General features: G+C 39.0%; 1 protein-coding gene across 1 annotated transcript in view; it reads left to right on the top strand.

Moving 5' to 3' along the window:
- Positions 1–15,190, top strand: part of Ryr3 (ryanodine receptor 3) — a 465,461-nt gene that overhangs the window by 83,228 nt on the left and 367,043 nt on the right. Inside the window, 2 exon segments of the mRNA XM_035447052.1 lie at positions 7,650–7,862; positions 9,442–9,508. Coding sequence (XP_035302943.1) covers positions 7,650–7,862; positions 9,442–9,508 — 280 coding nt within the window.

Raw genomic sequence — 15,190 nt, forward strand, 5'->3', positions numbered from 1 at the left:
ATATATACTGAGTACTTATTATATGTAAATAATTTGTGGGTTCTATTTGTTAACTCAATCCTCAAATAATCTTTGGAAAATGAATAGTACTCTTCCCATTTTACAAAAAAAAAAAAAAGTTAACACAATTTGCCCCAGGTCTTATTGCTGGATTCAGCAACAAGATTTCAGTCTGGCTAGTGTGATTTCAGGACCCAGTGCTCTTCATTACTTAGCTGTGATGTATTTTATATGAAAATAGAGTCACAAAATCAATCGATGCACAAGACAGCCTTAAAAGCCATTCTAAGCCTTTAACTCTAATTACATAAAAATCCACAGCAATACATTAGTGTCAGAGGAAGTTTGGGCTTTACATATGTCAAGCCCATCTGAGAAATTCTTCATCACAGCAGCACCAATGACACCCTACCTCCACCTCTCCTCTGAAAACTCCAGGGATGCTTATTGCCACAGAACTCTCTAAAATCTGGTCCTCTCTTGTAGTCTTACACAAACAAATACCATTAGCAATCATCCATTTGCCAAATGGAATTTAAGAAAATTTAGAATGCCAAGCACCATATTAAAGCAAAATTTATTTTTAAAAGAAAAAAAACCCTTAAATCATAATTTGTGTTCAGATATCTTTTATGCTTTCTGTGTTCATTTATATTATATTGTGGCCCAGATGTGGGTAGCTCCATAGGCTTCATCTAGTTTTATAGTGGTTAAGCTGAGCTGTATGGGAGCTTGCAATGTCAGTGACCACATAATAACCTTTTTGTTGGCAAAGTTACCAGTTGCTCCAATTTCACATTAAGTGCAGAGAATTCATCACATACCCCTTTTCATGGTCATGCATGTTTTTGGCAGTGCTGGGGATCAAATATCTCTTCTGTTTGTTTTGTTTCTGTAGTACTGGGAGGGATTCATGTATGCTACATATGTGAGATAAGACCTCTACCACTGGTGTGTATCCCAGCCCTTGTTTTTTTCTTTTTTTCTTTATGAACAAGAAATCAATAAATAGGACTTCATCACTGAAGCACATGATTCTTTCTTCCATGTATAATGTATTTTTGGGAGACAGATTGCCCTGGAGTAGGAAGGTAGTCATAGATCACAAAATGACATAGACATAGTTTGAGAGATGCATCATAGATGACTTCACAGCTGGTCCCATAAGATTATACTAAAATTTCCTGCTTCTTGGAGATTATAGCTATCATCACACTGGAATACAACACTTGATCCACCATCAAACCCACTCCATTGCCAGTCACATAAAAGCCTCCACAGACAAGTATACCCAGTTCATAATAAATGTTACTGGTTTATGTGTTTACTATGTATCATTATTTCAAAGTGGACTCATGCATGTTGCTGGGAGGAGCTTCTGTGTGCTTGTGCATTTGTGTGTGCTATGTTTTTCCTGAAGACTTGAGGACAAGATATAGAAGAGGAAGTTAATGGTAACTGATTATTTCAACTATATGTGTACCTAGACTAATGTTTGTATTGTCTCTTGGTTTTTAGCAAGATATTTTAAGATAATGTAATAAAATACAGTAATTTAACACAGAGAAACCCTGTCTCAAAAAGCCAAAAAATATATTAATTTAAAATAGGAAGATATGAGCTGTGTGCAATTCTAGAATGCATGAGGCCATGTGTTTGATCTCAGAACCACATTAAATATAGAAAAAAGAAAAAGGAAAAGCTTATAGGACAATGATATAAAGAAAACATTTTTGTATGGATGACTGGGTGTTTTAATCCAAGTGTTATTGCTTCATTCAATCTAGATGTGCAGGACACTGTCATCTACATTTGCTTAAGTATGCTCTATGATGTTTGTACAATAATGAGATCATCTGCTAGTGAAATTCTGAAGATGTAACATTGTCATTAAATGACACAAGACTGTGTTTCTATTCTGGAGCAATCTCTCCACAAAATGTCTATTATGGCACATGGAAGAAAGAAACAACATCTGGTTCACTGATTGCTTGGGTGAGGAAATCCTATATGTCAATTACTTAATCATAAAGAAACAGAAATGTGGTTCCATCACCTGCACTGGCAAAGAAAGGCAAATATGAAATAGAACTCAAAGAGATTCTGTATATTTAATGCAAAAGAAACCAAATGGTGTAGTATAAATAGTGACAGTTGGGTCTCCTAAGAATGTAGATTTGCATGCAAATGTTGACTATGCCCTTATTATACTACACATCCTGTTTTTCTTGGAAAACAAGAAGACTGTACTTCATCCTCTTTGTCAACATGAATGCTTTGCTTCATGACTTTTCTGTCAAAAGAAAAGATAACCTTTATAAAGAAAATAATCTTTGTGAGAGAATATTAGCTCCAGCAGGACAAATACTTGGTTAGCTTACAAATAACCCAGACTTCACACACACACGTGATAAATATGTGGATGTATAGATGGATGAGTGAATGGATGGATAGATAGATAGATAGATAGATAGATAGATAGATAGATAGATAGATAGATCATTAGATGGATGTGTGGATGGATGGAAGGATAGATAGATAGATAGATAGATAGATAGATAGATAGATAGATGATAGATAGATCATTACATGGATAGGTGGATAGATAGATAGATAGATAGATAGATAGATAGATAGATAGATAGATTAAAAACATTAAGCAGTTTAGTTGAGAGGGTGTCTGGTTTAAACATTCCTTTGATGGTTAGTGTTAATTGTCAACTTGACAGACTCTGGAGTCACCTAGCAGATGGACCTTTGGACATGCCTGTGGAAGTTATCTCAACTGCATAAGTGGAGACCCATTACACTGTGGGTAGGCCATTCCCTGGGTTAGGATTGAAGACTGTGTGAGTGGAGAAAAGGAGCTGGGCAGCAGATGAATTCATTGCCCTTTTCTGGCTGCAACTACCTGCCCCAAGCCTTTGTCAATGTTTCATCACAGCATTAGGAAAAGGAACTAAGACAAGACTGTTTTCACTTAGTCTTTTCCTGGAATCCAAGGATAAGTGAATGATTTGTGTCGTATTGGAAATTGCTGAGTTCTCTTCAGCTGAAACATGGAGACTGGCTTTGTCCCTTAAGAGCTGTCAATAACTCAAAATATGAACAACACACATAGTAGTGAGTATTCTGTTTGAGGCAGAAAGACATCTAGTGGTCTCATGTCTTGCTGTTTCTGGGATTTCACTTGACCCTTTCCTAGTAGTGGTTCAGGCTAACAAAAACTGTAAATTAACCTTTGACTTTGCTATAACATACCAAGTTTAAGTATAAGGCCATGGCCTAGCTAAGCCAAATCATGGGTCTTTTAACACTTATTAAGACTTATCCCACACAAAAAGAGTAAGGCAGTCAGGGATCTCACCACCAGTAGCTAAGCAGGTGAGCTGAACAGTAGTAAGAGTACATGGTAGCAAATGCTATGCCTAAGTGCTGTTGCTCACAAGATTGTCTTCCCAGGGTACCTGTGTTACAGGTTTCATCAGCAGCATGAGATACTGCTGGGAGGAGACATAGCCTGGTAGACAGAAGTTGGGCTATTGGAAACATGTCCTTGAAGGAAATTTTAGGGTTTTCTCTCTCTTCCTCCTTCCCTTCCCCTCTTCCTCCCTCTCCTTCCTTCTTTTTCTCCCTCTCCCTGCTCTCTTTGTCCTCTCCCCTATCCCTGCGTGCTGGACCCATGAGCTGGGGAACTCCTGGCATTCACAGACCTTGAGCTCTTTACTGCATGGGTCACAAGATTCTGCAACTGTTTAAGCTGGCCAGATAGAACCATTTTAAATGACTGTGTGGTTTTGTTTTCCCACAGAATATTCACCACAAAACACTTCCAATATCCCAGAGAAGATAGCTTCGTGTTCACTCTGTGAATAAATATAACTGAACCATGATAATTTATAGTGGTATTTAACCCTCACTTTCAGTAAGTCCATTCTCATATCTCATATCAGTCTCTTCTGCTACATTTTTAGGATTATTCTGACTCTCTCTAGCCTTGGTGGATAACAGGTTGTTACCAGCTCCCATATATCAATCCTTGCCGTACTGGCAGATGAATAAAAATTTCTTTTCTACCTAGAATTTGGAACTCTTCAGAATAAATAACTATCAAAAAGCCTAAATAATTGATCTTGTGGACTGTCAAGAGGATTAACTAGTTACCAGATACAGATTGAAGGCTGGGCAGGCAAGCCAGCATGCAATTTAGAGAAAAAAAAATTAGGTACATGTATGTGTTCATGGGGTAGGGGAGGAATGAGTATATACTTATTTGCATGTATGTGTGGAAATCAGAAGAAAACCTCACATATCATTACCAGGCATGCCACTCACATCCTTTGAGGCAATCTGTCATTGGCCTGGAGCTTCCAGTTAGACTAGGATAGCCAGCCAGTAAGCCCCAAGGATCTCCTCCCATGCCCCACCCCACTCCCAGCCGGCTTCCTGGCAATGGGATTATAGGCACATGTTACCATACTCAGCATTTTATGTGGGTTCTGAGGACCAAACTTAGATACTCATGATTTTGAGGTAAGAACTTTACCAATTGGGCTATCATCTCCCCTGTTTCCAGGGGAAATTTTTCAGTAGAGAATGAACTGTGCAATGCATCATTGGGTTATGTTTTACATAGGATCTTTGTGGCTTTGTATATGAATTTCTTCCCTCATAGAACTGTTTCAAGTTCTATCCTGAACTTCTGAGCTATTTGAGTTTAATAACTACACTAACCTGTTAACTCCACATTAAAGTCCCTATGATTTTGCACGGACCATTTTTCCTTCTCTTGTGTTGAAATGGAAATATACTTGCACAAAATGTGTGAAGAAATGTGAGGCTATGAGGACCTTCAGGGATTTGCTGGTAGAGATGAGCATTGTTTTTAGCTGTTCCTGTTAGGGTCTCTGGATTTGTAGTTAGCTTCAATCATAAACAATGAGAGCAACAATTAGTGGCAGCTATATGATAAGCATCATTTTCCATCATTGACCCAATTAATAGAAAAGGAAAGGATGCTAATGCTCCAAGTCAAACTGGCTCAGGAATTTGTCATCTAAAACTATATAGAGAAAGGCTCCCAATCCCTTGGATCATGTATATTGCATACTGAAAAGCATTTGCGTGTGTGTTGAACATATAAATAGCTACCTGCAGATTAATTATGATTTCAAAAAACTTGCCAGAAACACATTTAATTACAAATCACATATGTTATTTAACACTGTGTAATAATATTCATGTATTTTCCCTACTTTTTAGAAGGAAGACCAAAATTTATTTCCTTTTTGCTATATAGAAAAAAAAAACCCTGAGGTGGATAGATAGTAACTTAGTAACATATTGAGGTCTTCTAGCTCCTGCCACTGAGAAAGAAATGTGCTGCTGTCAGAAATAGACTTTAATCTGTTCCTCTACAACTGTGAAGAGTTCAGTTAAGTGTTTTGAGACTGAAGTGTCCCTAGCTATATAGCTCTTTGTTTTCTTTAGGGATAGAATGTGAATCATTGATAATAGTTCTACTTACTCTCATTAGCAGTTACTAGAAAATCATTCACAGTTGTTGTGGAACAGATTGAGAATAGACTGGAAAAAATTGGTAAGTTGTATGACATAGATAGAGCCCTGTGCATTAGAACACTTAATGACAACCTACTGCTGGGTCGGATAGTGCGATGGTTCATTTCCTGTTCTGTGTTACTAGATTCAGGATATCTGAGAAGGAGGTAAAACATTTCTGGAAGTGTCTCTCAGGATGTTTCTAAAAGGGATTCCCATTGAATTAGGAGGTGGAGTTAGGAAGACCTATGCTGTAGTAGGGTGGGTAGATACCGTTCAGTGGTACAGGTACTTTACAGATAAAGTAAAAAGGCAGAGGGAAAGCAAAGCCTCAACCTCTTGTGTTGAACTGGGTCATCTGTCTTCTACTCTCAGACTTCAGAATTCCTGTCTCTTCAGACTTCAGACTCCAAGATTTACAGCAGCAGCTTTCCTCTTCCTGTCTGTCACTTGTGGCTGTCATATCACAGGACTTTTTTGCTTTCATAAACGCCAGTTTTGTGATAAATCTGTGTATACCCACATCTCCTATTGGTTCTGTGTCTCTGAAAAGCCCTCACACAGCAAAGTTTCTGTTTGAAACTTCTGTCCTAGGGTAAATTTATGATTCTCTAATTCTGGCAATGTCAGCAAGGTGTTAGTTGCTCCTGATACTTCACTTCAGTCTGTCAGATCCTCTTCCTACCTAATCCCTGTCACCAGGGAAGAATTCTCATGAGGCCTCAAGAAAAGGAACAAAAGAGGCAGCCTTTGTTTTAAAGCAATTTACTTAATAGGATAGCTTTTGGAGATCCTGAGCCAGGGTTCAAGAGCTGGCCTAGGGCTGTGTGACCTCCCTTGAAGGGAAAGAGGTTCAGTAACTGATCTTTCTCCCATTGTTGTTTGCCTTTTATATCTGGAACTCACTCATTGTTCTTGTGACTCCTCTCCTGTTTCATAGTACCTGCTATACAAGCTGCCTTTATGCCTTGACATTTCCACTGCCCACCAATCACTGGGACAGTTCTTAGCAATGGCCTCAGTATGGGCTCCCCAGAGACTCCCATCCATTTGGAGTGGTCTTGGGCCTAGGCATCCATAGATTTCTTCAAGTGTTCCAAGTGACTCATGTGTTCATGCAGAGTTAAACTCAACTACTTTATAAAGGGCTCATATTAGTTCTTTATCCTGTAGATCCATCAGATGAGAAACTGTCATGAAAAAATATAGGATACTGTAAGACCACCCTGGAAGCTCAGGCCTCCAGAATCTTTTCCCAGGACTGCGGCCACCCCAATCACCATGAGGAGGCAGAAACTTGATGCAAACAGCAAGAGGCTTTAATGAAAGGTGGAAGTTTGTACAAACGGGCTCTCCCAGCATGCAGGCTAGAGAGCAGCCCCATTCCCCCAGGCACAGGCGTTTTTAAAGACAAAAACCATAAGCTTAGGGAGGGGCCTCAACTCTCTGTCCATCGAACCCATGAGTCATGGGTTCCTAGGAGGCCCTTTGTCTTGAGGGAAGGCCTGGGAATGAGATAGCCTCCTGACCCCACCAGTTGTAAAACCTGCAGACCTCAGGATGTGCTAACTAATGGTAGCTATCTCTTTGTTTCACAGGGACCCTTAATTGTTAATTATTGACACATTGGCCAGTGGGACCATCTGTTTCCTTCATGAGCCCCTCGGGGAGGGTGGCCATCTGGGAATTCTTGGTACCCAGTTATCCTATGGCCTTGTAAGGGAGTAATTGCTGGTGGCTGGTAAATTCCAGGCACTAAGTCATAGTAGTAGCCTTGGTCAGTTTCTGGGCTATATTTTTTTTTGCTAATTTTTAAGTCTTTCAGATACAAAAGTTATGTCTTCTGTGCATTCCTCACCAAAGTAAATCAAGGATCTCCTAGATATCTAGGGCTCCCTCTTGTATCATGGTGGAAGAGACTGTAATTTTCCAAAGTAATTCAAATACAAGTATTCTCATGATGGTAGAGTGTAGATAGTAGACAAACCTGGGAAATCTATGCTACTTAGAGACTAGAGTGAGCACATGGGAAAGGCTGATTGGTAGCAAAATGTTATTTCTGTGCAACAGCATTTTTGTGTTCACCCTAGGAGGGCCAAGATTCTGGAGAAGAGGAAGCTGAACCTGAACCCAAGACTTTGTGGAGGGGATCATGTATCTGTGGATAAGGATAATGATGTATTGGCCATCTGCTTCTGCATGTACCATGTAGAGCTCAGGCCTGAACTCTACAACTTTAGAGTCCAAGCTACTTTTCTCTTAATCTATGCACTTTGTAAATCTCCCAAGATTGTTCCACAGCTGTAGGTAGTAAGAATGCCTCCTAAAGAAGGCTAGAGATTGAAATTGTTACAAGTAAGAATTCAGTCACACATAACTATATTTAAGGAGGAAAATCAATATGGGATAATTTTCATCCTTCTTTTCCTTCCTCACCAGGATTTGGAGAAAATTCCAGTCTTTTACAAAAGTAACAGAGCATTATGTTTAATAAAATTGAGTAGTCCTATCTTCTATGCTTTTAGTTTTATTGAGTTTTTATTAGATTTAGATTTGGCCAAGAATTCTAAGGACTTTTATAGCAAAGCGGATATATTTTGTGAGCCCATTTGTTCATTATTTCATATATATATATATGTATATATATATATGTTTATGCATATATATATATGTTATCTCTTGTATATACTCATATATATAGAATTTTATTTATTCTTCTCTCTATATTATATCCTGATCACAGTTTCCCCTTTCTCCACTCCTCCCAGTCCTTTCCCACACAAACCTCCCCTCTCCCCCAGATCTCCTCTGTTTCCCTTCAGAAAAAAGCAGTCCTCCCAAGAGTATCAACCAAACTCATTGTGAGCCTGTTCTTAAGACAGACTCCAGAAATTTATGTCATGGCTTGTGATCAGCAGTGAAATTGTGAATGAAGAAAAGGGACTCTCTGGGAAGTTGAAAGTTGTGTTTTCATTTGACAAGGGTTTTGAAAGCCAGGTTGTTTGTATGTTATTTAAGAAAGCAAAAATGTGCCCGCTCAACAAAACCCCTTTGACTGCCTCACTGTCCCACCCCAACTCCACAGTAATGGAAGAACTGAAAAGATTAGCATCACTCAGAGTGTGGAAAGTATCAGTTACATAAGAATTTGAAACACATTCTTGACAAAGGACCCTCAGTATGGTAGAGGAATTTGGAATTTGAAGTCATAAAGAACTGAATTTAAATAGCCAGTTAGCAGCTTTGAAACATTTTTTATTCTCTGGATCAAGCTGTGCACAGCATGTAATGGGCAATCAACGGATACTCAATAAAAATAATGAAGGAATAAAAGCAATAGTCATACAATACTAGGCAGTCACTTAACATACCTGCACTCAGGCCTAAGTGTCTTTCTCTACAGAATGGGCCTCAAGGTAACCATTTTGAAGAGAAATTTTAGGATTTGAAAATTACAAAATGTTGAAAATAATGCTTGGAAATGTCCTGTTACATTTGAGTTTCTTGCTGGTCCATCCCTTCTGTACTTGCCATTTGCTCACAGGTATGTTATATGAGGAGACTGCTGATTTGAAGTCTTCAAACCAGGAAGTTGTCTCACACAACCCTCAGCTCTGAACTTCAACCTAGAACATAGAAATTAAACACTGAGCCCTGCCTTTGGTTTGAGGAGAATTTCTGTCAGGAGAGATGGGTTTTCTTCACTAAATTAGGTGGGTCTTTTGTTTCTTCAAGACATGTGTTTTAGAATCCTGTGTGGTGTCTGATAGTAGTTCCTGCTTTGGGGTATTTTTAATATACAGCATTTACCCAGATTTGACCAGCATTCTGATGCACTATTTCTCATAACCATTATTTTCATTCAGTGCCTGTTTCCCACAGGGCAGATGTTCGGATTCTGAGTAGCCAAGAAGTCGATGAACAGGTTTTAATCCTCTCTGAGCATAAAGTATCTGGGAAGGGCAGATTTAAACACAGAATCATATCTTGCAGAATAGAGGTGTAAATTCTTAAGAGAAACATGCACTCTCAGCCTGTAACAGAGAAGGTATCAGGAGGGTCGTGTGGAAAACAGAAGTAGATCCAGTGTCCCTGTGCTCCTGTCACTGACTTACTCTGGTGCTTCTGTATCCCAAATTAATCACCATTTCTGCAAACTGCTGCTACCCAAAGCCTCTTTGGGTAGCAAATTGGTATGTGATATTTATCCTCTTAGAATGTCAGTTCTCAGAGAGTGGGTACCTTGCTGTCATGTTTGCACCAAGTCCCTGACCACAAAACAGAGTATGGCAACTTACAAATGATACAGATATTTCTGGAATTCACATATGACTTATATATGAATATAACTGGAAAAAGTGGATGATTTTTTTAAAGACACTTATCCTGGACAGGATAACAGGACTTTATGTGTCATTGAATAATGAAAACAAGTGCTGCCTGCCAGCAACCTTTTTTCAGAGTTTTACAAAATCTGACTGTCAGCCCATGAATTTTGTTACAATCTACTAACCATCAAGTTTCCTTTTGGAAAAGGCCAATGTTTCATAGCTCTTAGGTTTTGTATGGAAACTGCTGGATGCTTTGTTCTGGCTTTCAGTTTTTACATCTAGCAATAGATTGGGGAGACTGTGCATACACTATTTGCAGTGCCCCACACATTGGAGATTTTCATTTCATTGTCCATTTTCTAACAAAAAGTACCAGAAAAGTATCAGAAAGTACCCTGAAGCACTGTGAACAGAAAGAATCACAGTGACTGCATTGCTTTCCAGAAATAAAAGTGGATGCATGACATAACACAAGCATTGTCAGAACGTCTCTTAGAAGGTAGGTGTTATGAAGAAACTGTATGGCCGAGAAAAGGCACTGTGCTTCATTCAACACAGGAGCCAATGCTAATACTTAAGGAAACTAACTGTATAAGTAGTTCTAATAACATACAAGGGCATCTGTCATTACACAGTTTATCAGTGTCCCTGAGTAGCAACACAGTGCAGAGCTAGATAATTTTCTGCCTACAAGGTCACAGCGTTTAGCATGAAATGAAGTGGAGACATGCATTTATGATATAAGTCTGTAAAGTTAAAGTGCCCTAGTCATAGCTCTCTAAAGAATAAGATTCCAGAAATGTTAGATCCAGAAGCCAATATTTTTCTGCCTTGGCTTTTTTGCCATTGACCTTTGCTACCTCTGAGGTTAACAGTCTATGTTGTGACTTGCTGTGATATTATAGATTTCTCCTATTTATTTTTCTCCCAGTGGATAGTGTGTCTAAAGAAGAAAGAAGCCAAAGTAATGTGTTGAGGCAATAGGTGTGGTCATTAATCTTGTGTGTTTTGACTGAATGATAAAGAGCCATTCTGGTTTTCAATGTTGACTTCTGGGTAATCTGTGGGACTAAAAGACACATCCAGGTTACCTGGTAAAGGAGAAGAGTCACAATAAGAAAAAGTAAGGAGGACATTAACAAACACAACAAACTAGATGGGAAAAAGCTCCCAAGGTCTCAGCCTCACACAAAGAACTACAAGAAGCTGGGTAAAGCTAGGAGCAGGAGAGCTGGTCCTCCCCAGGGAAGAGCACTCCAGTGGTTGTTCAGTGACAAACAGTCAGCCCTGGAAACACACATACAAGTATCATTATGTGAATTCAACAGATTTATAGTATTACTAATGAGGAAACTTCACAGAAGGAAAATCATTCCAAGGAAGAGTTTCTGAAGCACTGCTCTAGAATTAGAGAAGAGAATATTGAGAAGCTTGTTAAAGAGACTAGAAGGAACAGCCTACAGATAGAAGGAAGAAATAAAAGGTATTGCCTAAGCCATATGAACAAAGTATTAAAGAGAGAAACTGTATCAATTTTGCCTGTTGTGTTCTGAAATTTGCATCTTTATTGTAGTTTTCAACAATCCAGGAGTAGGAAGGAGTCAGAGATGGGTAGTCATCCCCAACTTTGGACAGATTCTAAAACATTAAAGCAATACCAAAGGGGCACTAAAACCCAAACCAAAACAGACAGAGCAATGACAAAACTCTCCAATGTTGCCACTGGGAATATTGTAAATGCTGTCTCTTAGCCTGGGAGAGTGAGACTCTGAACTAGTTATCCCCCTCAAATCTACAATGTCTGGTTCATAACTTGTAAAGAGAACTTAAGAATAACTGAATGTCTCATCACTCTACTATGGGAGCAAGCAGTATCTTAGAACTTTTAGGCAGGATCTTTATTAAGCAAATTTATGCATAAACATATGTGCTAACATGGCCAGTTTTTCCAGAATACATAGTTTTCTCATTGACTTCACAATGTTTGTGCTTTTCTATGTAGTGCCAGGTACCCTGTTAGGCACAGTGAATTCCCAAGTACATGAGTGGTTCTTTGCCAAAGAAATATTAGGATGAAATGAGGCAAATAGTCACAATGGTAATCAGAACACACAGAAGAATTTTCCATTAGTCCCTGTAGGACAACCTGTGGATAGTCTCGTTCCAAAACCTCCATTTAGTTTTCATTTCAGAGAGATACTGTTGGTAAAGCTTTTGCATGATTTCACACATGTCTGTGCATGAACTTCACAAGTAGCAATAACTTCATCAGTTCTGTAAAACAAAATTTGATGTTCAAGGAAACTGGATAGGATACAATGTCCCTTCAAAGGCAGTCAATGTCATGAATTTTTCTCTGCAGTTTTAGCTGCCCTTCATCGTGAACCATGCACTCTGCTGGCCTGTACTCTGTTTCACATGCTCACTGCTCACAAGCCTCTCAGTACTGGTGATGCCTAGATCTAACTATAGGGCTGTCATCAGCCATCTGATGATCTGAAATAGGGTTGCCAGCCATTTTGTTTTAACCCAGAATGTTCTTTCACAGTGACCCAGAGAGAAAGAGAGACAGAGTATTTGCCATCAGCCCCTAGATGGCAAATGTGGCAGCCTATTGTCTCAATCCTTGAGCTTTAAGCCAGGAGGCAAGAGAAAAGCAGTTCTGAGTCTTTTGGATAGATGATTATTTTGTCAGAGAAGACCAGCGGTGATGTGAACTCTAAGCAGAGACTGTCCTTGTTCAGGGACAATCACTCAACACTACCACCAGCTGAGTGTGACGGGAATAGCGGTGCATGTGAACCTCATAGCTTGAAGGGATGCTGACATATGATACACCCTGGATGTTCATCACTTTTACCTTTAATGAGGGTTTGAGGCTGATGGTCATTTTTAATTGGCTTTGAACTCTCTGGCATATGTACTCTGTGATTTTTTTTAACTGTTGTTTGGCTGCATTAAAGGGCTGAAATCTTTCTATTTTTATCAGTTCCATCACTGTGATACTTAGAGACAGACAAGCATGAACTCAGATGTACCACTAAGGTCAGTCTCTTTGTGGCCAATATCCAGTTTGGTATCATACTAGGGGGACTCTTCTAAAGTTTGAGTCTGTCATTTACAAGATGTGTAGCACTAGGCAACTCATTTTACCTCTCTGTTATTGACCTATTTATCAAATACGAAGTTTATTAGCACATATCTTCTAAGGATGGAATTATCTTGTGGTAGTCTATAATCTCTATTAAAAAATATGTATAATTGATAAAATTGACTTTTGGTTTCCCTTTTGTCATTTTATTCTTTACTACTTAGGATTAAACTGAGAGTTACCACTGAGCTACATGTTCCTCCTTTTAAAAATACCTATATTCATTCTGTGAGAATACTACGTATTTCTAACATATACACCCCTCATACTTTTCCCAGATTCACCCATTTTGTATCCTCTTATTTTTTAACAACTCACTGAGTCTAATTTGTGTTTCCTCTTATACTCCTGAGTATAGGGTCATCTACTGGACTATGAACCACACCCTTATAGAAAAATGACTGCCTACCCCAGAAGCCATCAACTGTCCATAACTCCTTAGTTGGGGATAGGGGTTCATGATCCCAGTCCTTTTCCATGCTGTAATGTTGGCTGGGTTGATTTTGTGTGGTTCTTGTTTAAGTAATGACAGCTGCTGTGAGTTGATGGTACTGCAATTCTGTCATGTCATGAAGAGACTGTTCTTCTCTGTTCATCCCAGACCACTAGCTCTTACAGTTTTTCTGCCCCCTCTTCTACAATAGTCCCTGGGTCTTGGGTGGTAGTGACATAGATGTCACCACATGGTGAAGATATAAGTCACATAGCACATTCTGAAGAGTAAAACTGAAAGCTTGGGGGGTGGTTGGGAATTCCAAATGAAAATGATGACAGGGTCTACTCAGTGGGCAATCCTTGTCTTTAGGAGAGGCAAGAGGAGGTGGAGATGGGAAATACCTGGGAGAAAGGCAGAATAGCCAGAATAGAGTGAAATACAACAATGGAGAGCTTTGGACAATTACAGTTTAGAGACTCTGGGCTTGATTTGTGTGGAAGACAAGGCAAGTTAGAATGAAGGAGAGTGAAGTTAGATGTCAAATGTACTAAAAGAACCAGACAGAGTTGGACTTGAGAGAAGGCAGAGAACATTTTCAGGGTCTCAAAGATTCTGTATCCTGGGGACATGTGAGTCACAGTTCTCACCCTTAAGGAGAGAGTGTGTGTCATACAGATCTTATTATCTGACCCCACCATTGCTGATGACCCCAGAAGCACTGGTTCCTCTCTCCTTTGTTTTTCTTTCTTAGAAATAAGAGGTGTGGTTATACTGCCTGAGTGATATCAGTTTTGATTCCTGCCCCTCATTCAAAGAGAAAAATTTTATAGCTTTGTTCCAGTGAAATCAAAGTTGAAAATATGTTACTAGGAAATCTCATAAATTTATACTGACACAAAATCTGAGTTTTTTCTTTATATATATATATATATATATATATATATATATATATATATATAAAGATCTCTTTCCTGAGGTAGATAAAATAACTGGCTGGGGGTGTTTCCTAGAAACTGACAGTCTTGATAAAGTTGAGCAGGACTTGAAAGGAAGAGAATGAGAATGCAAAAACAAAACAAACAAAGGGAGAGAAGTTTGGGTTCTCACAGTGAAATAGTCTAGCTTTGGGTTTTAGAAATGGATCACTCTCAATTGTGACCAGCAAAGTTTATAATAGTGTCTTACTAAAGCTCAGTAGAAATAATTAGGTCCCCCATGTCACTTCAGACTCATTATGCACATAAACCTTAAAGTTACTTGGGATGACAGTTAAAGTGAAGTAGAAAAATCCCACATGCTGGCCTTTCACCCTCGATTCCATTATTACAGCATTAATGGATCTTGCCTCATAAAACTTTGTATATGCAGAGTAGCCTAGCAGAATGCTTTGTCACTGGAAGGTAGTCAATAACTGTATCTTGAACTCATGCAAATAACTCTATTGGGTTTTCTGATTGTCCTTAAAAGCCAAATAAATGATGGGAGAAGCAACTAGAATGCTGGCAGGTTGCCAAAGAAGCTTTAGAGGGTGGCAGTCATGTTCCCCCAAGTGGAAAGGATTTTGCACATGAGTAGAAGAGTAATGGTCTGAAGTTGGTGTTGGGGTGTGCTAGAAGCAAGATGTGGGACAATGTGCAAGCTCCAAATAAGGGGACTTCTTTATAAATGATATCTGTGGTCAGTACCCGGATGTGAGGTAGAGTAATGTGAGAA

Source organism: Cricetulus griseus, chromosome 6 (assembly GCF_003668045.3).
Source record: "Cricetulus griseus strain 17A/GY chromosome 6, alternate assembly CriGri-PICRH-1.0, whole genome shotgun sequence".
In the NCBI taxonomy this organism is placed as follows: Eukaryota; Metazoa; Chordata; class Mammalia; order Rodentia; family Cricetidae; genus Cricetulus; species Cricetulus griseus.